The sequence below is a fragment of the Vicia villosa genome, linkage group LG1 (assembly GCF_029867415.1).
Source record: "Vicia villosa cultivar HV-30 ecotype Madison, WI linkage group LG1, Vvil1.0, whole genome shotgun sequence".
Taxonomy (NCBI): domain Eukaryota; kingdom Viridiplantae; phylum Streptophyta; class Magnoliopsida; order Fabales; family Fabaceae; genus Vicia; species Vicia villosa.
In genome coordinates this window covers 225,114,074-225,140,665 of record NC_081180.1, presented here as the reverse complement: position 1 = coordinate 225,140,665, position 26,592 = coordinate 225,114,074, and the positions used below count along the sequence as shown (strand labels likewise).

At 36.5% G+C, this 26,592-nt stretch overlaps 1 protein-coding gene across 1 annotated transcript; it reads left to right on the top strand.

Annotated features, from left to right (window-relative positions):
* Nucleotides 1–17,764: 17,764 nt before the first annotated feature.
* Nucleotides 17,765–18,733, top strand: LOC131595858 (uncharacterized). Its single transcript, XM_058868365.1, has one exon. It carries the CDS (start codon nt 17,765–17,767, stop codon nt 18,731–18,733), a length of 969 nt encoding a protein of 322 aa, XP_058724348.1.
* The last annotated feature ends 7,859 nt before the right edge of the window (nt 18,734–26,592 follow it).

Sequence of the window (26,592 nt, the reverse complement as noted above, 5' to 3'; positions counted from 1 at the left end):
AAATCCTATTCCAGACATGTCTCCTAATCTCTGTCCAACCTGCAGAATTTCATTGAGTGAGTCTATAGTTGAAAGATGTTCTTTCTGCTTAGTTTCTAACTCCTTTATGACCTTCTTTTGTTTCTCCACTTATTTACAAACTTCAGCATTCCTGACACATAGTTCTTTATATGAGGCTGCAAGCTCATCAAACTTCAGTTCGTCTTCATTGGAGTCATTATCAGATGTACATACACTCGTTAGTACTGTGATGTGTTTTGCAGTTTCCTCTTAAGACTCACTCAAAATCTCCATCAGACCACGTGACAAAGAGCCCTTTCTTTTGTTCCTTGAGGTATGTGGGGCATTTAGTTCTAATGTGACCATAGCCTTCACATCCATGGCACTGAATCCTTTTGCCTTGGTTTGGCTTCTCTTCAGATTTAGATCTTCTAGAGTCATATGACTTGCTGTTGTCAGAGGGAGTGTTCTTGACATTTGGTCTGGATTTCTGATTTATTCTTTTAATAAACTTGTTGAATTGTCTTCCAAGCATGGCTATGGCTTCTAATAGATTATCATCACTTCCATCATTGCTTTCTTTTGAGTCTTCTTCAGTGTTAGATACAAAAGCTATGCTCTTGTTCTTCTTTTCAACATTGTCACTTATACTCATCTCAAATGTTTGGAGGGAACCAATGAGTTCTTCTACCCTCGTTTTGCTAATATCCTGAGCTTCTTCTATTGCTGTAACCTTCATAGAAAATCTCTTAGGTAGTGATCTGTGTAACACCCTTCTAAACCCCGCGGAAATTAATAAAATAATTCAGAGTAAAACATGAAAACAAAGGTGCCACAATTAAATTTAAAACAATTTATCATAAATCAATTGTCATGCTTCACTTAGGAACGAATCAGCAATTTAACAAAATCATGTTTTTACACAACGGAATATTCATCATACGGATAAGCATAACATCATCTATGCAATATCCCACAAAATTAATACAATAACAACACAATAGAGTAACATCATAGACTCTAAACTAGCGTCCCCCAGTGTTACAATATCAGAGCATGACACCGACGCTATACTTAAACCAACTGGCCTATGAGCTATCCTCACCAAAGCCAAATGCCGCTACTCGCCAATCTCAAAATGTCAACAGTAAGGGTAAGTCTCATTCAAATTAACAAATGTTATTGAATCATAAATAATAACACATCATAGTTACATCATTCACCCAATTCTTTCATAAACAGACATTCAGACAAGTTTCATCATCACAAAACAATCAACCAACACATCATCAATATTTATAACACTGGAATACATCCAATCATGTTATAAAAGTCATGCATATGAATGCAACTGACACTATGCATGTGGTACCAACATCATCAAATGGGAATAACCCATGACCGATCCAACATCATCAAGATACGGCACTGCCAGCACAGATTCCACACAATGGGAATCATGCCCTTTACTGGTCCAACACATCATCATGGATACAGCATCATCAATGAATATGAATGAATGCAAACATACATGAACATACTTATACCATCGTCAAGTCTATGAGTAACATCATCAAATACTCATTTCATCATCATCATCATCATCAACATCATCATCATCATCGAAGTATGTTTATATACATTAGCATCATTCAAATACAATCAATCATCATCATCATCATTAAAGAACATACATGTATCCACATCAATCATCATTATCAATAAGGAAGAACGTACATGTATCCACATCATTCTAAAACAAAGCAATCATCATCATATAATTCTCAACAAATCATCACATCATAATGTTTTTCAAAACAACATCTTATATTGTCACATTTCATCATATATGTCAACAATACGTCATCCATCCAACAGACAAGATATTCACACCATACTCACATCATCACAAAACTATCTCATAAGATTCATCATACCAACAAACAAATCACCACAGGAATCATATTTTAAACATAGCTTGTATCGTTACATCTCATCATATATGTCCACAACACAACATTCATCAAAACAAGCAAAATTGTGATTTAAAAATAATCTCGAGCTACTGCTCAGTTCATCATCCTAACATAAAGAATAATTCATAAGCTTCATCCTGCTCGAAACGGCACTTAAAACAGGCCAACGGTTTGAAAGTTATGCATCTTTACATTTTTCGAAGAGAACAATTATCGCTACAGTACGCGGCGCCACACACAGTCCGCAACGCGCAACGAATAGAAAACACGCCTTCGCGGCGCAAACAACGGTTCGCGGCGCGAAACGAGAAAAGAAATACGCCTTCGCGGCACATATAACATATATTATGCATCATCAAACATCATACAACACCAAATTCATGGAATTCATCAAAATAGATAATTATCAACAAACTTCCCCCAAAATCCCAACTCTGTCATACGACTCAATTGACATGAAATAATATATCTATAACAGTCCTATTATCCATAACCCGATAATAGATGTTAATCGGAAGAGTCCCCCCTTACCTTAGCCAAGAATCTGGACTTTTCCTCTTCTTCTCCATCAAACCCGTAAGCCTCTTTTCTTCATTTTCAGCAAGAATTCCCAATCTTCAAACTCGCTTATCTCCCTCATCGAGAACCTCCCTGACATGAATTAATATATCAAATCGAAGGAAATTTCGTGTAGAATCCGAATCTTTGAGAATTACCTGATTTGGAGTTTCGAGCAGAGAGTTATGGCATGATTTGTGAAGGCTGCCAAAGGGTTGCGAAAATAGCTTTTGCCCATGAGTTCTTCTTCTCTCCCTCTTAGGTTTTCCTCCTCTATTTCTCAATTTCCTCTTATTTTCTTGTTTTATGAAAACATAACATAATTTAGTAATGGGCTCCTTCACACTAACACCCCCACATTACCAACTCCACCAATGGCCCAACACTACATTTTATTATTTCTTCCCACATAATTCCAATAAAATGCTAATTTATATTAATTAATTTAAAACTTAATTAAATTAATTAAATAAGAAATTTTGGGATGTTACAATCTGAGAATCTTTCTTACCAGCTTTTCTTCAGACATTTTTTCTCCTAAAGCTCCTGAGACATTGGAAATTTCAAGAATATTCATGTAAAAGTCATAAATGGTCTCATCCTCTTTCATCCTGAGATTTTCAAACTTAGTAGTTAACATCCGAAGTCTAGACATCTTCACCTTGGATGTGCCTTCATGAGTTGTTTTGAGAATATCCCACACATCTTTGGCCAGATCACAATGCTGCACAAGTCTGAATATATTCTTGTCTATTCCATTGAACAGCGCATTTACAGCCTTGGAGTTTCCCAAAGCCAGTTCTTACTCATTCTTGTTCCATTCTTCTTCGGGTATTAACACAGTTATTACATCTTTATCTTTCTTCGTAGGATGTTCCCATCCTTTGCTCAAAGCTCTCCAGGCCTTGTTGTCCTCAGACTTTAGAACGGCTACCATACGAGGTTTTCGGTAGTCATAGTTAGATCCATCCAGAATGGATGGTCTATTCCCAAAAAATATTACATCCTTCTCCATAGTACCAGAATTTATTTTCCCTAGATCTCACCCAGAAATAAAAAGGCAGGGTGCCTGCTCTGATGCCAATTGAAAATTCTAGCACCACACAATCAATATCGTGTCGGATGTTATGACATCCACTTCAGAACTGATTATATAATTTATGCAGAAAGTAACCAAAAACAGTAAAGAACACAGATGATTGTTTACCCAGTTCGGTGTACAACAACACCTACTCTGGGAGCTACCAAGCTAGGGAGGAAATCTACTATAAGCAGTATTAATTCAGAGCTAAACTCCCCCATTTACAACTCTTCACTTAAGACCTACCCAATTCAATTTCAATCTAGTTCTAGACCTAAGTTCCCACTCACTCTCCCTCAATCACAGCAGTGATAACAACAACAACGAAAAATAAAATAGGATGAAGACACACTTCAAACAAACCTTGATTTTGCTTCAAAGCTTCAATCAAGAGACACACACTCGTGCTTAAAAGCTTAGAGTGACAAATACAATTACAACTCACAAACACCCTATTCCAATACAATCATCAAGGTGACAATTTCTTGGAGTACAATAAAAACACTAAGACACACGTGAATACACAGAACACACAATAATCTTCAAGCTCACAAAACCTGCCTCTGAAAGTAGGATTAGCAATCTTCTTATAGGAAGTACTTGGGCCTTGGGCCTTCCAAACATAAATTAGGGTAAACCAAGTTAACCTAATTTCCACATCATCAGGGTGTTCACATATTTTGTAGTACGAGATATTTTAGCGCAAATCATACAACACAAAATATATAGTTTCCTAAATTGTAGCCTGAGATAAATAAGGAAACATAACAACTAAAATATAACAGCTACTACTGTCAGATACTGATGTCATGACATCGAGCATGACATCCAAATGAAACCTATATTAGCTCAACCATACAATCCTGCACAATTCCACACATAGAGTGTCATGACATTAGTCAAGACATCACACACACAGGAATGTTTTACCATAAAATGCAGCCAATTTAAAAGCATCTAAAGTTTCTGAGGAAGTATTATCCTGAAAATGTTAGGGGTAAGAAAGAGATTGAGTTCCTTGAGCTGAAACAGGGGAATATGTCAGTGGCAGAGTATGCTGCAAAGTTCATTGAGTTGGATAAGTTCTATCCGAATTATGATGGAGTAGGTGCGGAGTTTTCAAAGTGCATCAAGTTTGAGAACAGATTACGCTCTGAGATCAAGAAAGCTGTTGGGTATCAGAAGATTCATATCCTTCCTGATTTAGTTGATAGTTGCAGGATTTATGAAGAAAATAATAATGCACATTACAAAATTGTCAAGGATAGGAGAGGCAAGCAGAACCGTATTACACCTTATGATGCTCCAGTTGGAATAGGGTAAAGCAGAAGTGGCTGATGGCAAGAGAACAAGTGGGGGAGAAGCTTCTGCTAGAGTTGTTTGCTTCAATTGCGGGAAACCTGGTCATAAGAGTAATGCGTGCAACATTGAGGTGAAGAAATGTTTTCGTTGTGGTAAGATGAGACATACTATGTCAGATTGTAAGCATAGGGAAATGGTTTATTTTAGAGATAGTATTGGCAGGCCCATTTAGTTTTAGTAGACCTGTTATTATTGTTTTATTAGGTTATGTGCTACATTAGAAAAACTAGCAACCAAAACTAAAACACACAGTACGTAGCATTGAAAAAGCAGATGAATAAAGGTTGGAGGCTGCAGGTGGAAGAGAGATCAATTGGGAGAAGTTGCTGTCAAAATAGTTCCAGAATTCGACCGACCAGAGAACCAATTAAGGTAAGGGTGGGGTTCGAATTCTATACTCGGTTACGTGATCGGTAGTATGTAGGATTTTGGGGTTTATAATTCTGCTTTTGCGCGTTAAAAATTGTGATTGGTTCTGTTGATTAATTGGTTTATGTTGATGAATTAGCGGCGTGAGCATTGTTTTGATTTGTTGCTTATGTTGTGTGTCTGCAAATTAAATTATTAAGTTGCCTGGTATAATCGAAATTGGAAAAGTATTGAATAAGTTGTAGGAGAACGGATGAGGCAAGTTGGAGACAGGGGCCTCCAAATGGAGAAGCTACCCATTGCATGGAGGGGGCGGACACCTCCCTTTCCGGGGACCCACCTGGTGATTTTCTTGGGTGTTGTATGTGTTACGTTATGTTTGTATCACGTGTAGCAGCAATTCATGTTCTGGCATTTTTTTATAACTTAGTAGCATACAGTAATGTGGTGTCGTTTTCTTTACCTCCCCGTTTCACTTGGGAGGACGGCATGCTAGACCCTTCACGCGAAATTTGGAAGGAGGAAGCACCCGTGGCGGGATGAATTTTGTTTCAGTTCTTCCTACGATATCACACGAACTTTTTAATTGTCCTAACAAGTAGGAGAGGGGAAAAAGATCTCAAATTAACCCTAGGAGTTTGCTAAGTGTGGGGATTCACCTAAACTAGAAATTCTGGAGTCCGGGGGGTCGGTTATACATAGGGAAGAGTTTAAGCACCCTACATATCCGTAGTACTCTACGGGAACCTTCTATGTGTCATTGTGATTGTGTTTACTGCTAATGATTGGGAAAGTTTCTCCTTTGTGTTAGGAGAAAGAAATGAATTGATTAAGAAAGATAGACAGACTGACTATTTTTGGTATTTTATTAGCTCGCTGAGATTCCTTGTGAACCTCATGCCTACATATCCCTAATGGAAGTCAGAGCTTAATGTAGTTCAGGGAACTAATTAGGGAAATGAATTATTTTTGGGTGCCTTGCTTGAAGCTCAAGGTTGAAGCTTTGAATTAAATCTCTGTTTACAGTAAAGAGACATGAAGTCATCTTTATAGAGAGGTACTTCTACTATTCCACCACAAACATTTTAAAGTGACAGAAAAGCTGAATTCATTTCATTAAGATAGGGACCTTACTTGTATGTTTGCAAGTATGCCAGTCGCGTTCTCTTAAATGAAAGAAGGATTCTCATCCAAATTAGGGAAAGTGTACAAGTCTGGGTTTGTTTTCCTCAAAGCATGCCTTTCAGAGTCCTAAATGGGAGAATGTTTGAAATTGAAATTGAAATTGAAATGTTGAAATGTTTGTTTGAATGTGGTGAGATAGGAGAAAGATCTCTTTATAGAGATAAGCTATGTCTATCTATTGTTTGAAAGATTTGATTTTTAGCTGGCTTGTATGAGGCCCAAGCTTGAGGCTTTTTGATTATTTTTATTGACTCTGGGAGATAACTCCACTGGGGATTATTTACAGGGAATTTGTGTTCTGTACAAAGCCCAGAATTGAGGCTGACTCTAGTTGGAGAGTATTTATTTGGTGGATTTTATTTGGTGTTCTGTACAAAGCCCAGAATTGTGGCTGACTCTACTTAGGGAGACTCTATTTTGTGCCTTGTATGAAGCCAAGGGTTGTGGCTAACTGCTGAGGAAACTGAATTTTTGAAGACTATGGATGACTCTATTTTGTGCCTTGTACGAAGCCCAAGGTTGTGGCTAACTCTTAACTGGGGAAGTTATTAATTTATGCCTTGTATAAAGCCCAAGGTTGTGGCTAATCTGGATAGGGAAAACATTATTTTCTGCCTTGTACAAAGCCCAAGGTTGTGGCGGACTCTTAAAGAAACTGAGTATGGATAACTCTTATGGGGGAAAAGATCCTTGAGATTAGGAATCTTTGACACAGGAAATGTGGTTTATCTGCCTTGTACAAAGCCCAAGGTTGTGGCTACTTAAAAATGAAGGACTCACTGGGGGAGTTTTATTATGCTGGAGGATTTATATGTTAAAAGACTGATTTTTTGGAGGCTAACCCTTTCTAGAGGTCTTTGACTCAGCTGGGGAAATTATCTTTTGAAAGAATGAAATTTTGGAGGCTGACCCTTTCCAGGGGTTTTGAATTTAAAGGAGTGATTTTGGAGGCTGACCCTTTCCAGGGGTTTTTATTAAAATGAAGGAATGATTGGAGGCTAACCCTTTCCAGGGATTTTTGATGATGGCAGAAAGATTAACTAATTGAGACTTCTTGTTTAAAGCCCAAGATTAAGGCTGACTCTTGCTGAGGATAAGCAAATATGGATCCTAGACTCTGCTAAGGGATATTGATGAAGATAAGGGTGACAGAGACTATCCATGTCTCTCATTCCAAAAGGTGTACTCAATATGAGATTGAGACAATCTTGGCTTGTTTAAAGTCTGGTTTAAAGTGGAAGAAACTCACCAGGATAGGCTAAGAGGTGACTAAAGACCTGTTCCTATGTTTATAAGAAACCTGATGGGTCCTTGTATACAAGCTCAAGAGGAAGCTGGAAATGCTTTTAAGAAGCCTGTGGGTCCTTGTACAAAGCCCAAGAGGAGGCTAGTCGAGGGTCATCGAGGGTCCTTGTTATAGCACAAGAGAAAGCTATGTAGTTTTGAACTTATTTTGGCTCTAAGCAAATGGGTAAGAGGTTTCCCTGGGAATAATTCCTCTTTGGGTGGATGTATCCTATTTTGGGTTCTAAGGCTTTTTTCAAGATGTTTCACCAGGAATAATTCATTTTGAGGGTTTGAACTAAAGATCTCTAATTAGGAAAGAGCCTTCACCGGGAAGACATTCTCAATCCTAGGCCATATTCCTATAATATATATATATATATATATAGTTTAACTGTCCTAGGGTTTATACTCAGACGTAGTTCTAAACAATATATAAACAGTTTATATTTGACAGTAATTTAAATAAAGACTGTAAATTGAAAGCTATAAAGCCTAACCTGGATGGAGTGGAGGCCTTTGAAGAAGTATGTACAAAGCCTCAACAGCAATTTTTGTTGTTTTGTTGATAACAGTTGAATACTTATTATAAACAGTTAAGGTTTTTTTGAAAACAGAAGAAGTGAAGATGGACAAAGGTCCATAGGTATCTGAAGAGTTTCACCGGGAATAATGCCCTTCAAATACCAGAAGAATGTTTTGAAAACAGAAAGAAGATTTTGTAAATACCGCTTTTGAAAATTGACAAAAGTCAACTTAATTATGATAAAGGCAAAGCCTTCACCTAATTAAGACCTAAATGTTTAGGGTTTTATCACAAAAATAGGTGCAAGAGGTTAAGTTTTGAAAATCAAATAAAAACTATATTTTTTAAAGTATTGAAACATATTTAAAACATATGATTTTAAACCTAATTAAAATATATTGAAATAATATATTTTTTTGTGATTTTTTTGGATATCCTTAAAATAGATATATTAAATAAGAAATGTGTGAAAAATCAAGTGAAAATGAATTAATTTGATAGGTGAATTAATTAATTGAAGTTGTGAAGAAATTAAATGAGAAAAGAGCTAAAAAAATAGGTTTTGTCTCCTAAAGGGCTTGAACCCACGCCCTCTAGGTTGTCAGCTAAAACACTTACCATCTGGACCAGGCGCACAGCTTGTTATGTGAATACCTCAAAGTCATTATATTTCAAAACAAGTTCATAAATGAGTGACAAAAAATAAAATGAAACAAAAGGTCTGAGGGGGGGATCGAACCCCTGACCTAAGGCATGGCAAGAGTTTGGACGTGCGCTGTAACCATTGGGACACTACGATGAATTCGTAAGTGACACACCTATCATTAAAAATAAAATAAACTCGTTTCTGGGAAATTCAAAAAATGGCGCCACCATCTTCATCTTCAACCTCAAGCTTCAAATTTTTGAATTTGCTATCTCCTTCGTTTCTCAACCAAATCCAAAGATGTAAAGATGGATTTTACTCGTTTTTGGACGAGGATCATGATGGTATCCTTTAATTTCATTTATTCTGAGTGTAACTTAAAATTCGCAAGCATGAACACTAAGAACCCTAAAACTGAAATTAAACATGAAATACTCTATATGCATGATTTGATGCAATTGTTGAGAGTTAATGATCTATGAAGGTGCAGAAACCAACCGGTAACTTCATTTTAGATTTATCATGCGTGAATTATAGAGTTTGAAGCTTTTGAAACTTACCTTAAAATGGAGATCTGGCTTTGATCAAAGTGTGTTGCAGAGTTGTTGCAACGATCCAGATAGCTTCAGTGATCCTCCTAGAAGGTGTTGAGATGCTTAACATGGATTGAAAGTGCCCAGAACCTCTTGCTCGACCCCAACTGCAACAGCTCCAAATGGGAGGTGAAGATGATGATTCTCCACGTACAGAAGTGTTTCAGAGGTTTGGATCACCTCTAAATACCTCCCCTAATGTGTTTGAATACTTAATTCCAAAGGAAGAGCTTTGGTTTGAAGAATCCGAGTCTTCTTGCCAAAGAACCTTTGAAAAACTTAAGTATGAAGAAAGAAGAGAGAAAGCAAGAATTTTGTTGCTTTGGTGTGTTTAATTACTGAGGTATGCTCTCTTATTTATAGTCAAAGAGTTTAGTATGTTTGCAGAGAGTGAGCTTGCTTAGTGAGGTTGATTTGGTTTCTTGGCTATGAAGGAATTCAAAGAAATATCCAAAATGCAATGATGACAATTTGATTCCTCTTGATCCCAAGCCCTAGCCCTCGATTTAATCTGATCTTTAGGGACTATTTCTGATGCAGAGAAGCCTCTAATTGGCTTAGGAGAAGATACCTTGATGATTCACCAATATTCCATTTTGTAATGATTACTTAATCACATGGCATTGAATTCTTGCAACTTGGCCAAAAATGATGCAATAATGTATTTGATTCCTCTAAATCCCTTCTGATATATCATGTACAAGAATGCATCAATTGGTATAGGCATTGGTACAAAGTTTGCAAAGTTCAAATTTGGTCATGACCCATAATTTCACTTCAAATGCCCTAACTTTGATCCACCATAGCTCTTAGCTCATAATGAATTTGAAGATGGTTGAATACAATTTGAAAAGCCCTTGATATGTACTTCATTTCATTAGTTTGGTGTTTGCCCAAAATCTTTAGGGAAATTAGTGAAAAAGTCCCATAAAGTTTGAAGAAAACTAGGGTTTTCTTGCAAGTTTTGTGAAGGCAGTCACTTTGAAGCTCCATATCTCTTCAATGGTTGATTTTTAGCCAAAATATTATATGTGACAAAGTTGTTTATTGGATCAAAATCTACAACTTTCATGTTGGAAGTTTTTTCCAGTTTGTAGGTGAAAATTTGAGATATTCTCTTCCAAAGTTTGGTAAAAACCACTTGAAAACTCTTAGAAAATTTTCTAAGTATGAAAAGTCAAACTTTGACTTTTTGATTCTTGATTGATTTTCTTGATTTTTCTTGATCAAATGACTTTAAATATCATATATTGATGTTTTAAAACTTCAAAAGTCATGATTGACCAAAATTTCCAAAAAGTCAAAGGTGATCTTGTATAGTTGACTTTTTCAGGTGAATCGCGTTTCGGGAGATTTTAAGTGAATTAAGCTACCCTCATCAAATGAATGATATGAATGGATCATATTGAGTTTTTGGAGGATATTGAGCTATGCTTTGAGTTGTGGTACCATGTCCTGATTAAAAGTCAACTATCTGGGTGAATTAGGTTAAAAACCCTAATTGTCGACCAGATGAAATTGATGGCTGTAGATCTTGAATTGAAGTGTAATGCCCTATGGATATTGTCATATGAGCTATTTGAAGATGATTGATCCCTTTGAGTTTTGCCCTGGAGCTTTCTAGGTTTTCCCAAATGTGATCCCTGATTTTAGTCCTTGGTGGGGCTCAAAACCCTAGACTGGTGAAGTAAGCAAAATTTGGGTCCAAGTGATGGGTGTCTAATCAATCATAGGTGAATAGAATGAAGTTTTTGAGTCCTATGTTTGTGTTGTAGACCATCCCTTTTATTGATTGATCCTTTGCCTGAGCTCTTTTGTTTCTGAACACCCTCAATTAAGCACCAGATGAACAAGTGACTGTTCTTGTATCTGTTTTGATTCTAATGAAAAGCCTGAAAGTATGACATCTCAGGGGGGGTCAAAATTAGGGTATGACAAGTAATATGCACATATACTAATATATTAATATGTAGTCTAGGACATAATAAATAGATAATTATATTAGTGTGTACTAATAATGCTAGGTGATCCAACACTGTAGAAAATCTGGAGCAGGAAAGTAGTAGTAGGTTTTAACATCATTTGGTATTTTATATATATATATATATATATATATATATATATATATATATATATATATATATATATCAAGACTGAGATTTAGTGAGGACAGTATACGTTGGACTTGTAGGAACATATGCCATGTCAGTAAAATGAATTCTTTTCATAATAGTAACAAATATTAGTAGTGATAACAGGACACAAAAACCAGTACCGATTTAGTTAACTTAGCCAAATTAAACAGTATTTTTAGTTGCTCAGAATTGAATGAAAATTGATGGGGTAGTTCATGTATGCGAGTAGATAATCGTTATGGATTGTTTTGTTGAATATTATGTCGAATGTTTGAATTGCAGTTATTTTTGGATTGAGTGATTTCGTCCCGAATTTCGGACAAGTTTGGTTGTAGGCTTAAATAGCCAAAGTTGAAAGTTGTTTAAGTTGCGGTTTTAAGTTGTTGCTTAAGTTGTTATTGTTTTGATTGTGTTGTGATATTGTTGAATTGATGTCGTCCATAACGTCGCATAACATTGCATTGATTAAGTTGGCCTTGATGGCATTGTTTAAGTTAGCCTTGATGGCACCCTACTCAAGTTGTTGAAATGCCTCGATAACTTGGCATCTGTTTAAGTTGGGAGTTCTACTCCAAATGGTACCACATGCATACTCATGGTGCGAGTTGCATTTGAATCGCATTTTTATAAGTCGCTATATTGTGAACTGAAGTTGTGTATTGTGTTGCTCTGAAGTAGTAATTGTATAATCCTTTGATCTAATATATTGCTTTTCATGCATTGGTTTATATGATTCGATAGCTCGCCCTTTATTTTATTCAACGTTGCCTTTATATTGGTAACATGCAGGTAGCGAGGAGTAAGGACTTAGTAGCTTATTGGTGTCGTCGCTCTGATACGTAGCACTCGGGGGGATTAAACGCTTATTTGATTTTATGTTGTTTCCGGTTGAACTAAAGTTGTTATTTTAAAAAGTTGTTGTATTGATTAAGTTGTTTAAAAGATGTTATGTTTCTTTTGAAGTATTAACATTGTGAATCCGCTGTAGTTATTTTAATAGAGTTGAATTATTGAAGACTAAATAATTGTTTAAAGTTATTCTAATTAGTATGTGCTATATATCCATTATAATTAAGTTATTTTGCCGTTGGTTTTCGAGTTGAAATGTAATACCTCAAGTTAAGTTGAAATTTTGGCACTCTGATTTTAATATAAACGCAACAACATTTTATAACAATTGCCCATTGTAACTATGTAATCAAATAATTAACATTTTTTGACTATCTATCATTAATAAACAAAGATTACATAAAATAGAATACAAACGGAAAACAAGCCGCATCACTACTCTTTAAATGGTGAAATAGATCCTCTTTAAGACTATATTTATAGTCCTAAGAAACATAACATTGTTATGCATGAGTCTCTAGACTTTTTGTAAAAGATCTAATATCTATGGTATTAGGAAGCCAAAACTGTCAAATACAAATGCTATAAAGAAATGTTGATTTTCAGAACACATTTTCTCATGTTTGACCGCTTCACTTGAAGAAAATTTGAAGTTGTCTATCCCATAGTAGAACCTCCAATTCTCGGTCTTATAAATGAGAAAATCCTAGTAAAGGTCACACATGCATGTTTCTCTTCAACCTATTTGTACACCACGGTTTATTGGCAGAAGTATCAATATTCCCTTAAGTGGTTCGGTCAAGAAATACACGGGTGCCTTTCACTACACAATCCTCTTTAAAAAATACATTCCTAACAAAATCATGGCGGTATTTGATGTACCAAAGCTCCCTAAAATAAATTGTGTGTTCTCCAAAGGTGTTTAAGCACGTCTTATGACAAACAAGGAAAACATCATCGATAAAAACTAAATGAATAATAAGTCGATATTTAAGGATAGTATGATACTCTACCGATGACATATGTTGACCTAACCTATAAATAGATTTGTAGCTAGAAGAAAATCTCAAGCATGTGTTGCTTGCAAATATCCAAAAACTTATTTCTTTCTTTTGGTCATGTCAAACATAACTTTCATATCCTGAACACTAAAAAACAGGCACTAGCCAAAACATGTTGGGCTTTAGGATGATGTCCATGCTAGTAAAACTACTTAGGTCAAAATTTGGAACCGTGCCACTAAGACCATTTAAAGCATTGTCAAAATTTGAAACACCCAAGATTCTTCCATAAAAACTATAAAAGTGTACGAGGCAACCTCCGCTACTGAATACAGACTCAATTCTCCATCTCTAATAGGTAAAGAAGTCACCCTCCATTAAAGGACCTTGAAGAAATAACATGCACCAACCACGATTTATTCGATTGCCTTTCGCAACTCTTTTTTCAAACCAAAAAGTTGTCTCCTCCATGTGAATTGATTGACACGTTCTTAGGACAAAGAATAGTTTGGTGATACTCGTGCAGGATCAAAGTAGAAAAATCTAATTTTGTAGATCCCATAATTGTGAGAGAAGATGCATTAACTCAACAACCTTGCCAGTATCAGTCTCCCAAGATCCAAAGGGAACAACCCCCATGATGTTTATTGCCATCACATGAAAGGCGAAAGATAGCAGTCTTATGATTCAAATGCTTAACTCTGGATCTGTCTACTAGATATTGTTAAGGGATTTAGTCATCTCCTCTTAATCTCTTATGATAGTCACATCATCAAGATAGCAGACATGAAAAAAGCATGCAATTACGTTTTATCTTTTGAATAAAAAGGTGTAACACAAGATTAAAAAGGAGCGGCCCTAACTGGTCACCTTCTTGCACTTCGATGACTTACGTAATACGTTCATCCCCATGATACAACCTCACTGTCTGAACATAATTTATTGTACGTTTAATTAAAGTTATTAGATAAAATATCAAATAATGTAATTAATAAGACTATTTAATTCAACTACTGAATTAGTGAAATCTAATGTTTATAATACAATCTCCTTAGTGCTATTCCCACATGGTTCTCTTAATATCTCTCAATATCTTAAATGGTATTAGTTAAGAGTAATCATCCAAACCTAATCATAGTCGTCTCTGCAGTAGCTCTTCTCCTAGCGCTGCTACCACCATCGAAGCTCCTCCTCTAGTACCGTTGTTGTTGTCGTAGTTCCTCCTCTCACACTCCCGCCACCATTTTAGCTCCTCCTCCAGCATTGTCTCCTTTGTCGTAGCTCCTCCTCGCCTTTGTAGCTCTTCCTCCTGGACTGCTGTCATAGCTCCTCCTCCTGCACCGCTACCATCGCATCCCCTCCTTTTGCGTCGCCCCCGCTTCCACCACGCCACCCACTGTCGCGTTTAGCAACCGTTGCGCCTCCCTTTCTCTCTCTCATCGTGCCACCTCTCTCTATCAATCTACATGTCTTCCTCTTCTGCATTTTTCATGTTTCTTTCCGGCATCAGATTGCTGATATCTTCACCAAAGGCCTCCATAAAATTCTCTTTGACGCTTTTCGACCAGTCTAAGCGCCCGTCAATTATTACTTACTTAGTTTATAAAATCAAACGCACATTCATCTAATCGCCAGATTGTCTATTAATTTAGATTAAAACCATGAGAGTTTCGGGAAGATAAAAATCAAACAATGCCTCAAAAAGTTGTGCATCCGACTTTAGGTTTGAATATAAGCATTGTTTGTGGAATCAAGGATATAAGGTCACACGCGTGCTAGTAAATCCTATTACCCCTTAAATTTGAGTCGACGCTACTTTCATGTAAAAAAATGTCTCACTTTACTTGTAGATCGAGACTCTTCTATCCGTTGAATTACAAAGTTGTGAAAACTTATTTAAATTTTAGTTGAGGTTATTTTCATATATTAATTTTGATGTATCTAAAAATTATAGAGAATTTCTTTATTGACCCCCTATAGGGGTGACCCCCAGCGAATTTCCCAAGTTGCCCCTACTTCGGAGATGTATCTCCGAAGTAATTTTTTTAAAAATTTTCCCAGACTTCGGAAGTGCACTTCCGAAAACACCAAATGGAGGGTGTTTTCGGAGATGCACTTCCGAAAACACCTTTTTCACATTTTAGGGGGTTTTCGGAAGTGCACTTCCGAATTATGCAGAACATGTGTTTATTTTTATGTTTTTCTTAATAACATTTAGTCCCATATTTTTAATTAAACGAAAACGCAGAATAAAATAAACGACATATCAACATAAAATACTAATATAATAAATACAAGCCGAATAATATATACAAGCCGAGTAAAATAGTAATAGTGTGTGAAAATGTACGTGAATATCAAGAAATACAACCCGAATACAATAAAATTGAAGAAAAATAAACCAGAACCCCTAATGTGTATGCCTAACCCTAATGCCTTGGGACCTCCTCTGCCTCCTATATGCCGCCGCACCGGCCGCATCACTGATAAGTGCTTAATTCATGCTAAAATGACTTATTATAACATAGCACTTATCTTACTTATTTAACATATTTCTCACATAAAAACCCCCAATTAGTGAATAAACTATTATTGTGCAAGATTACTTGGCCTGGTTTGTTTTTATGCAGGATTTGGCCTTAAAGCAAAAACCAGAAAACAGAGCATTCGCTGCAGCGAACTATATTTCGCTGTAGCGAACTCCAGGCACTCAAAGGCAAAAATCCAGAAAACAGGTCATTCGCTGCAGCGAATGGTAGCGAAGGCCCAATTCGCTGCAGCGAACCATATTTCGCTGTAGCGAACGAAGTCATAATCAAACTTTCCAGTTTTGCTAGCAGCGAGCAGAAGCGAAGTACATTCGCTGCAGCGAACCATATTTTGCTGTAGCGAACTTTGGCGGTTTCTAGAAGATTTGAATTTCTTAAAGCTGAAGAAAACATTCGCTGCAGCGAAATACCCTTCGCGTAGCGAACTCTGGCAGTTCAACAAAAGACTTAACAATGAAGCAAGGCATTCGCTGCAGCGAACTTCTGTTCGCGTAGCGAACTCAGGCGGCCAGAACAGCTATAAAAGGAGCAAAAACCAGTTCAGAGAAAATTCATTCATTTTCTACCATTGTAATACTCTTGTAATAGCAGTAGAATAGAATTATAAGAGGTTTTTAGGGAGAGGGAGCTGGATATACATCGAGAGTCGGGAAATCGTCATTGATATCGTTCCAACTCAATTCTTCCATTGTTCATCAAGCTACCATGAGTAGCTAAATCCCTCTCTTGTTGGGATTGGTCGTAGTTCACCGAAACAGTATGTATTTTCTTTGATCATGGCATTATATATAATTTATGTTTGAATCATTATCGTTGTTATCTTTGTTTTACCGTTTATTTCATGGATTGAATTGATATTGACAAATACAATTCTAATCTTGATCCAAGATAACATCTATTAAACTCTAAATGCTAGACATAGATTTAGGTTTAATATTCACTTTAAGTATTGAATCTTAATGCTACCGTATCGTTTAATAGGCTAAGTAATCGTCGATTAAACCATAAGGTAAGAACTCTCAACAAAGGTTTAGACATAAACTTTGTTTGTGAGCAATACGTGATGTTAATGAAACAAGCTTAAAGTATGTGTAACTGATCCGAGATTTACATATTGAATCGATGGATGAAAACCAATTCCCAACAAGTCTATTTTATTGAAACTTATCTTTCGTTATTTACGCACTTTTACTTTCCGTAACTTCACACCAAACAAACTTGAAACTTTATGCTTAGAACTATAGAAATTGTTGAACGGTTTTGATATCGCTCCAATCCCTGTGGATACGATAATACAAAATACTTACATTTGACTTGTACTTTCTACAACATCAAATTGGCGCCGTTGCTGGGGATTGGCGTTTAAGATATTAAAACATCGCAATCGTTTCTATACTTTTAAGCTTTGTGAATTTGTTTATATATTGTATATATTTTTCTGTTTTCGCAACGTTTGCTAAAGTGTTTGGATAGGTGAAGAAAATTTTGTTTATGCTTCGAGGAAGAAGTTCGAAGGAGCAACTTCTTTTTGATCCCGAGATCGAAAGAACAATCCGAAAGAACAAAAAGCAAACGAAGAAACAAAAATCCAAACAGAAAAGAAAAGGAGTATTTACATCAACTTCCTCATCAGATTTATCAAAAGAAACAATGGCTGAAGTTGTTAACGGTCCGTGTGAAAGTAGCCCAAGGCGGTTCGCCCATCTCACCAATAATCCAGCTGCAAGACGAGCTGAGATGAAAATAGGATTGCTGCAAATTATTTATGCTAACCCTTTTGCAGGTTTGGATCATGAAGATCCATACACTCACCTCACCCGATTCTACGAAATAGCTGGTACATTAGGTGCACCCGAGGCTGAAGAGGAAGCTGTCTTCATGAGGTTATTTTCGCACTCTTTAATCGGCAAAGCAAAGGATTGGTACCTCGATCAATCAACGGAAACCATGACCAATTGGAATGTTTTAGAAAGAAACTTCCTTAGCAGATTCTTTTCTCACAACAGATTCATGGACGCAAAGACAACCATTGCCACATTCACCCAATCTTCAACTAAAACTTTGTGTGAAGCCTGGGAACGCTATAAATCCATGCTACGAAAATGTCCAAACCACGGTTTCGATGACATGTCACAAATCCACATTTTTCGTAATGGATTATTACCTCAACCAAAGCTTTTACTTAACGCAACAGCTGGAGGTTCCTTGATAGCAAAAAGTGCAGAAGAAGCAATTGCAATCATCGATAGAATGGCTCTCACAGATCACCAGGTGCAACACAATCGAGGTACCGTACAAAAGAAAGTTGGAATTTTGGAATTAGGCACAAATGACGCAATCCTAGCACAAAATAAACTACTCACTCAAACCGTGGAAGAATTGACAAAACAATTGTCCAAGCTACCTCAACAACTCAAAGAAATGCACGGTTCGTCGAGCACATCGCAACAAGTAGCCTTTTGTGAACTTTGTACAGGTGACCATCCAACCGATTTTTGTCCTCCGATCAATGAAGAAGTGAAGTATATGGGAAATCAGCAGCAGAGGCAGGTTTCTTACAATCAAGGTTACCAACACAACAACAATGCAAGCTATGGCCAAAACCGACCGAATCAGTAGGAAAGTTACACGCAGCCAGATAAGCTTTCAAAGATCGAGGATACCTTGAATCAATTCATGCAATTGTCCATGGCAAACCAAAAGAACACCGATGCATCATTTAGAAATCTTGAAACGCAAGTTGGGCAAATTGCGAAGCAACTAAGTGAGCAACAAAGAGGTACATTTTCTGCCACCACTCAAGTTAATCCCAAGGAAACTTGTAATGCAATCATGACGAAAGGCGATGACATTGTTCAAGACAAAGATGGGGAGAATTCAAAAGGTATCGTGGTAGATAAAAATCAAGAAAAAAGAAAACGTAGGGAGGAGGAAGAAAACAATGCGGATCCTGGAAAAGTTACCTTACCGGTTACCATTGGAAATATCTACTTTGATAACGCTTTAGTTGATCTTGGATCAAGCATCAATCTTCTTCCATTATCCACCATGAGAAAGATTGAAGATCTTCACTTGAACCCTACAACAATGAAGTTGCAACTTGCTGACAAATCAACCACAGAGCCAATTGGCGTAATGAAGGATGTAATGGTCAAAGTGGATGGTTTTCGATTTTCAACTGACTTTGTGGTAAGAAGCATGAACAATGATGAAGACAGTCCTCCGATCTTAAGTCGTCCATTCATAAAGATAGCAAGAATGATGATTGACGTGATGAAGGAGAGATGAAAATAAGGCACAAAGAGGAAGAAATCAATTTCACATTGTTTCAACACAAAGAGGATGACTATTCCAAAGTTAAAGCTCCTGATGAAGTAAGCCTGGAAGCATTGAAAGGAATGGATGAGAAAGAAAGGCCAAATGATGGTGGCACGGATGTTTTGACGAATTCATACAAACCACCGTAAGTTTATTCAAAACAGACGTCGAGCTAATGACGTTAAACAAGCATTTGTTGGGAGGTAACCCAACCTTTTACTTCTTTATTATCTTTCTGCATCATTAGTTGAATTAGTAAGAAGAAGATAGCATGACATGGCATGACACAAATGATTTTCTGCATAAAACTGAATTCTGCAGAGTTCGCTACGCGAAGCCCTGGTTCGCTGCAGCGAACACAACAGAATCAGCAAAAAAATATTTTTGCCAATCATGCCATCTTCTTCATCTTTGAATTTTGTGTGTTTTAATCTAGTAATTAGGAAAGGTGTCTTATGACCAATCCATGATAATTATGCTTGAACATTTGTCCTCTAAACAAATGAGATGAAAGAATAAGCATGGAGTGGAAGATCAACTTCACATAAACCAAAGACACAATGGCATGACTTGAAAGAATTGCAATATCCAAGGTATGTGTTTACTACTTTCTTAGAATTTAGAATATGCATGACATGAGTAGGCTGCATAAAACTAGTTCATTCAATCCTATGCCATGATATGTTTTCATATGAATCACTTGGTTCTAAAACAAGAAAGTGAGGTAACCTTCCATTGTTCACTATATGCTAAGGAGACTGACAAATTCTTGTTTTAACTCGTTTGATTCATGCTTAATCTTGCATTTATGTTGGTAATTGCAAAGACATAGAAGGGATCATGGCAATTCTTTGAAATTGAGCATAACTACTAAACCAAATATAGCCTCATTGTCCCTTGTGAGTGAGTGATCTTTTGCAACCCCTTTTGAGCCATATTACAATGAATCTATCATTGATGAACTGAATAAAACATTAAGTAAACCACTTAGTGGATATTGTTCTATATCTTTGAGAATCATAAAAAGTTCATATATGATAGATTCTATTTTTCCTTGAATAAAACCTTGAAACCATGATATCTTTTGCCAAATCATAATGAGCATTCAAAGAAAATAAGGTGTTGTTCAAGTTGGGGAGAAAAGAGAAAAAAACTTTCTTCAAAAGAAAAGAAAAAGATTTGAGAATCAAAAGAAGAAATAGAAAGTAAGAAAAAAAAGAAATGAACAACAAGAAAGAATGTATTCAAAAAGAAAGAAACAAAGGAAGGTAAGATGAGTGATATGTGTAGAAGAATCACAATTTATGAATGCTCTTCTAAAAAGAAAAATCAACAACCTTTTTGTTTCCATTATCCCTAGAAATGACACTTCCTTGGTACCTTAGCCACATTACAACCATGAAAGACCTTAGTGATCTATGTTCTTGCTTATCAACATATCTTGCTTGGATAAAAGTATGAATTGATCTAGATGTTAGCAAAATTGTCATGTGAGAGATCAACATACCTCATCATTTTCACTTATACAAAAAATTGTGGTAAGTGTGATTCATGATTAAACATGTTTAGTGCTTTGGATTGATTGACATGGCTTTTATGTGGAAAACTTGTTTCATGAATATTTCTAAATGCTAAAGGAAGTCATAAAGCATCAACCCTTGGATGTTCAATTTCAAATACCATGTGCCTTGATTACTTCATTGAAATATTTGGTTGATCATGTGAAAGGTGATATAGAAACTCTTGCTCTTGTTTACTTTGATTGAGGACAAACAATCACCGACCATCCTCTCCACCAAGACGACTGCCTCTGGACCGCCCTGATCAATGATACCTCGCTCCAATGCGTCCCGCCCAAGCATCTCTATCCGCTGGAATATTGGCGGGAGATCAATGGCATGGTCATCCTCGGCCTGCTGGTTCTCCAAGATCTCCTCGTATGCTGGCCTAGGAGCGTCGGGAGCATCGGGTGTCATTAGAGGATGTGACACCCGATAGAACCATGTCATGTACCCCTCTACACAATGCCACTCCTGGATGGCCTGCATGCGATGATACTCCTCCGGGACCAAATGATGCTCTCAGTCCTCAAATATGGCAGTGAGCTCCAATCGGGTAACTGTGTCGGGAGCATACTCAAACGGTGACTTCGGTATCATCTCCACATGTCCAAACTGCCGCATGCACCGCTCAGGGAGATACCTCACCATGGTGTTGGCCCCGCATGCCAACCAGCCAGAGTATAACGCAATACGGTCAAAGGGGACAATAGTAGTGTAGTCACTAAATGGCCTCCAACGAATATCATCGTGAGCTGTGCGGTCGAGGTACCCGCGATATGGTCCCACTGCATTGTTCCCTCTTTGGAGAACGTATCGGGTGGCCCTGGGCATGGCGTCATCGTACACAGGATCAATGGTGAAGCCGTGGATACGGGGGAAGTAGGAGATGATCCATCCCTGAAACACAAACACGATAATGTATTAAAAATAAATACGAAGCATAAATAAATGTGAAACAATTAAAATGAAACGTACCGTCAGGAGTGTGGCAGATTCGGTCATCTTCCTGGTCCTCTAGTTGGAGGCTTCATTCAGCTTCTGGTATAGGTATACCAGAATAGCTGACCCCCAATTCCACTGGTGAATGGTAGTCACGTCCATAAAGTAGCGGAGGTAGGTCACGTCGACGTATCTTGCACTCTTGTCCACAAAGAGTGCAGTGCCTACCAAAAACATGAACCAGCACCGGAGAGTGCAGGCATGGTGAATACTCCATAAATAGGTCGTTACCCGCCTCCTCAGAATCGGTCGCCGCCACCAAGTGGTGCTCATACAGATTGATCAAGGTGGAGAACCGGATATGAGGCCCATTTTTCGTTTGGCACTCATAATCAACCATATAAGGGTCCATACCCAGATAGATCCCCATCCACTCGGTCGCATCGACCCTCTGGATCCGGAAATGGTTCAGCAGCATCCCCCTAATCGGCAAGTGGAGAAGACAATGCACATCGTACAAGGTGATCGTCATCTCCCCAACCGGTAAATTGAAAGAAGACGTCTCCCTATGTCACAGCTCCGTAAAAGCCCCCTGCATGTCGTGGCTAATGGTGGCATACCCGGTCATACACAACCCACCTAGCCCGGAAGCAGTCACCGCATCATTAAACCACTGCGCCTCTAGTTTAAAGAGACCAAAAATCTTTCGCGCGTGGTTCACCATTTTTAAAGTCGGTCTTTCCTGTTACAACAAAAATAAAAAACATTGTTAATTAGACCATTAAGAAAATGTAGAATAAAAAGCTAAATAAAAAAGGGTTAAATAATAAAGTCGGATAAATTATAAAAAATACCTCTTCCTCCCAGAAACGTCGAGCGACGTGCTCGTGGTAGGAAATCAGCACGGACGTGTCCCTAGGCCCTCCCGGGTAGCCCTCCTCCTCCTCCTCCCCGTGTGAAGGATCAACATCAGGTATCTCCTCCTCCGCCTCCTGGTATCTCACCTCCTCCTCCCGTACCTCCTCCTGACGGGAAGAATATACCCGAGCCAACTGACTCCTCGATCCAGACGAGGAAACAGGCTCATCTTTCTGCACGGGTGCTCGCACACTACCCCGTTCCCGCGTCGACGCCAGCTGCGCCGCCCGCTCGTGTCTAGCCGACGCTGTCTGTATCTCTCTCCCGTGTCTGATTCTAGCTGGGTTGCCTGCCATTTTCCTGAAACAATTGAAATCCATAAGCGAACAGGTTAGAAGGCGAAACAATCAAGAAAATTAAAAAAAAAATTTGGTCAACTTCGGAAGTGCATTTCCGAAACTGGTCAGGAAGGTGTTTTCGGAAATGCACTTCCGAAAACACCTGCGACTCCATTTTTGCAGAAAACCCATTTCTTCCCCTAAATGCTTCAAAATCATATTTTTCCTATCTAAACAACCTAAGTGACTAATAGTAACTTAACCCTATATCATTATCCTAATTTTTAACAACCCTAATATGAATTTCAATGCTACAATTTAAGTTTGTGAGAACATACAATTTTTAAGCTTTGAATGTAGCCTTTGAGTCATCTTTAAAGGATGTATAGCAACTTTGTAGAGCAACTTCGTGTAATAGGAACCTCAAATGGGAAGATTTTTGATAATTTTTGAGTTTTAGGGTAAATGATTTTGGGGGGAGGCTGTTTTGTTTAAACAGCAAAAACGTGCATTTTTTCGGAAATGCATTTCCGAAATATTTTTTTCACGTAAAATAAAAAAGTGATTTCGAAAATGCATCTCTGAAATCAGTCTTTTTTTCAACTTCGGAAATACATTTCCGAAGTATAGGAGCAGTTACGGAATTTCAGCGAGGGTGACCAAGAAGAGATGGGGTCAATAAAGAAATTCTCAAATTATATATATATATATATATATATATATATATATATATATATATATATATATATATATATATATATATATATATATATATATATATATATATATATATATATATATATATCTTTTAGAATGGTCTTATAATTGGAAATCAAGGTTCCAATTCTGTACCAAGATCATGAATATTATTGCAACTATAAATTAGAAAAAATAAAAAATGAATACATGCCTCTAAAAAGTGTAAAAGTATGCAAACGTAAGTGTACCAATGAAAGAAAAACAAGCTATACATCCGTACAAAGAAGAAGGCATTGTTTTGCTGATACCCATTCCTTACCTTTACCTGTAATTTTCTGCATGATAGCATTAATTAACATCTCTTTTTCACTTCTAGTTCTATAGTTCTAGCTCTATAGCTTCTGTACACACAAGACAGTGTTTTGATCCTCTCCTCTGCTCTAAACTCCACTCTATAGCATCATTTATTGCTTTCTTTTTCTTTTATTTTCCTTTCTAATCATCTTCTCCTTTTTCTGTTCCCACCCTTCTGTCTGCACCAAAAATGAGACTAAAATCATCTCTGTCTTCTGTTCATCAATCATGGACCACACACCATTGAACTTCTTTTTTTTTACTCTTCTGTCAAGTCACTGTGAGTGATGACATCTTCCTCTTATCTGATCCATCTGTGTTAAAGCTTTCTGTGTTCTGTAGGTTTCTTATTGGAAGGATAACATAAGATAATAACCATGCATGATTATTACTATTACTATAAGCTTTAAATTACTACTAGTTCTAAATGATTGGAGTTTTCATAGTCAGTGATTAGGGTTAGGGTTAGGGTTTACCTAGCTAGCTACTTGCACTATACTAGAGTTCTAAATACTGTGATGGAATAAATTAAAGTGATTTGATTCTTCTGATGAAATATTAATTAATTAGTTTACATTAAATAAAACTAGACATGTCACTGCATGCTTTTTCACAAAGGTAAAGTGCTTTTAACGTAAATATTTGATTAAGTATGATCTTATGAATAGAAGTTTGGGATGAATTAATGTAATGCAGAAGTGTGACGTGGGAAAAGATGTGGCAATGACAGTCACTAAATGCTAATAACATGCATGAAATAAATACACAACATGGTTGATATTGAATGATATAATTTGGATGCACATGGTGTTGCAATGCACATGAGGGGGAGGGAAGCATGGTTGGTTATATTATATTCTTGGCACAGAAAATTTTGGATCAGTTAGAGACAGAAAGTTGTGCCACTTGTTGGTGGTGTAGCATTTATTTCATTACTTTGAAATACTAAGGTTTTTGTTGTTATCATAAGGAGAAGCATGAGAAGAGATTTTTGTTGTATTATTAACTTAAAGCTAATGAGAAATAGATTTGGATCCTCTATATGCATAGCGCGGTAAACTCTATATAGTTTAAAAATGTGTTTATAAAGGTAATAATCTTCACCTAAGTTGGTTCTTTAAATATATTTCGATTTGATATAAAAAATTTAATATAATATTAGAGCTAATTTAGTTTTGAGTTTAAAGGTAGTGCATTAACGGTGTAAACTAACTTTACACATACATCCAATCAAAATTCTTATACTTGCCATGTCATATTAGTTTTTTAAATTAAAATTGTGTTTTATTTAGATACATAGTTGTGATTGATTGACAGTATAAAATTATTACATTTTCGATACATATCCCTTTTTCTCTTTAGTTTTTAATAATATTTATAGTTAAAAATAGAGTAAAACATAATAGAATTTTTAAAATATAATAGAAAATCACAATTCAATTCAAACTCATTCTAACTAATTTTACGGTGTTTTACTTTCACCATTGAAACTTCATACTTTATTGTCTAATTCATTCACCACTTTTTTAAACTTTATTTTTATTGTTTGATTATTCTATGATAGTTAAATTCCTATTTGTTAAGATGAGTTCGTGTTCGTAAGTTATAACATTGTAACTTTGTATGATACTACTACAGAATACACCTTCGGTGACATTATATTATCACGATTATATATCCACCGTAATCATATGACATTTTCTATGCACATGTTTTTTCAATTAAGAAATTTTTCATCATAAATCCTATATAAAGAACAATTGTCATATAAGGTGGCAAACTTCGAATCTCAACATTAATATTTTTTTTTCTTTTTTACAGTAATAATAAGCGGGTGTCCCTTAACATTTTCTTATTTAAAAATTGAAAGTATAACAATTACGATTGTTTTATTCAACCGTGGTTATAAGTTTCATATATCATTGTGAAGAATATATCTTATATCTAGTTTTGATGAAGACAAAGGTTACCAAAGAAGAAAAAGGATCAAACGTGTCATGCACGTCAATGATGAAGTTGACCAAGAAGGTTTAACATAGAAATTCAAGTGAAGATTTGAGAGAAGTGAACATAACCAAGGTACTCATTGGAATTTATATTATACTATTTTAAATTGATCATAATGTCATCTCTCACTTCATCTGAAAACATTCTTGCATCATCATACATGATTATCTAAATATATTTCTTCATCTAAATTCTTGTGACAAGTGTTTGTACACAAAGTTGTGTGAGAACATTGTGATTTTCTTGTCTCCATGTTGATTATATGTTGATCATTATCAACGAGATGAATGGAACTTCAGAAACAAAGAGGTTTCTAGATTCGACATTCAAGATGAAAAGATCTTGAAATGATAGACACTATTTTCGATCAAAGTAAAGCGAAATAGTGAGGGTTAAAAACATA

Excerpts from the sequence above, each read along its gene's own strand:
- LOC131595858 (XM_058868365.1), top strand. The coding sequence starts at position 17,765 with ATGGCTGAAGTTGTTAACGGTCCGTGTGAAAGTAGCCCAAGGCGGTTC.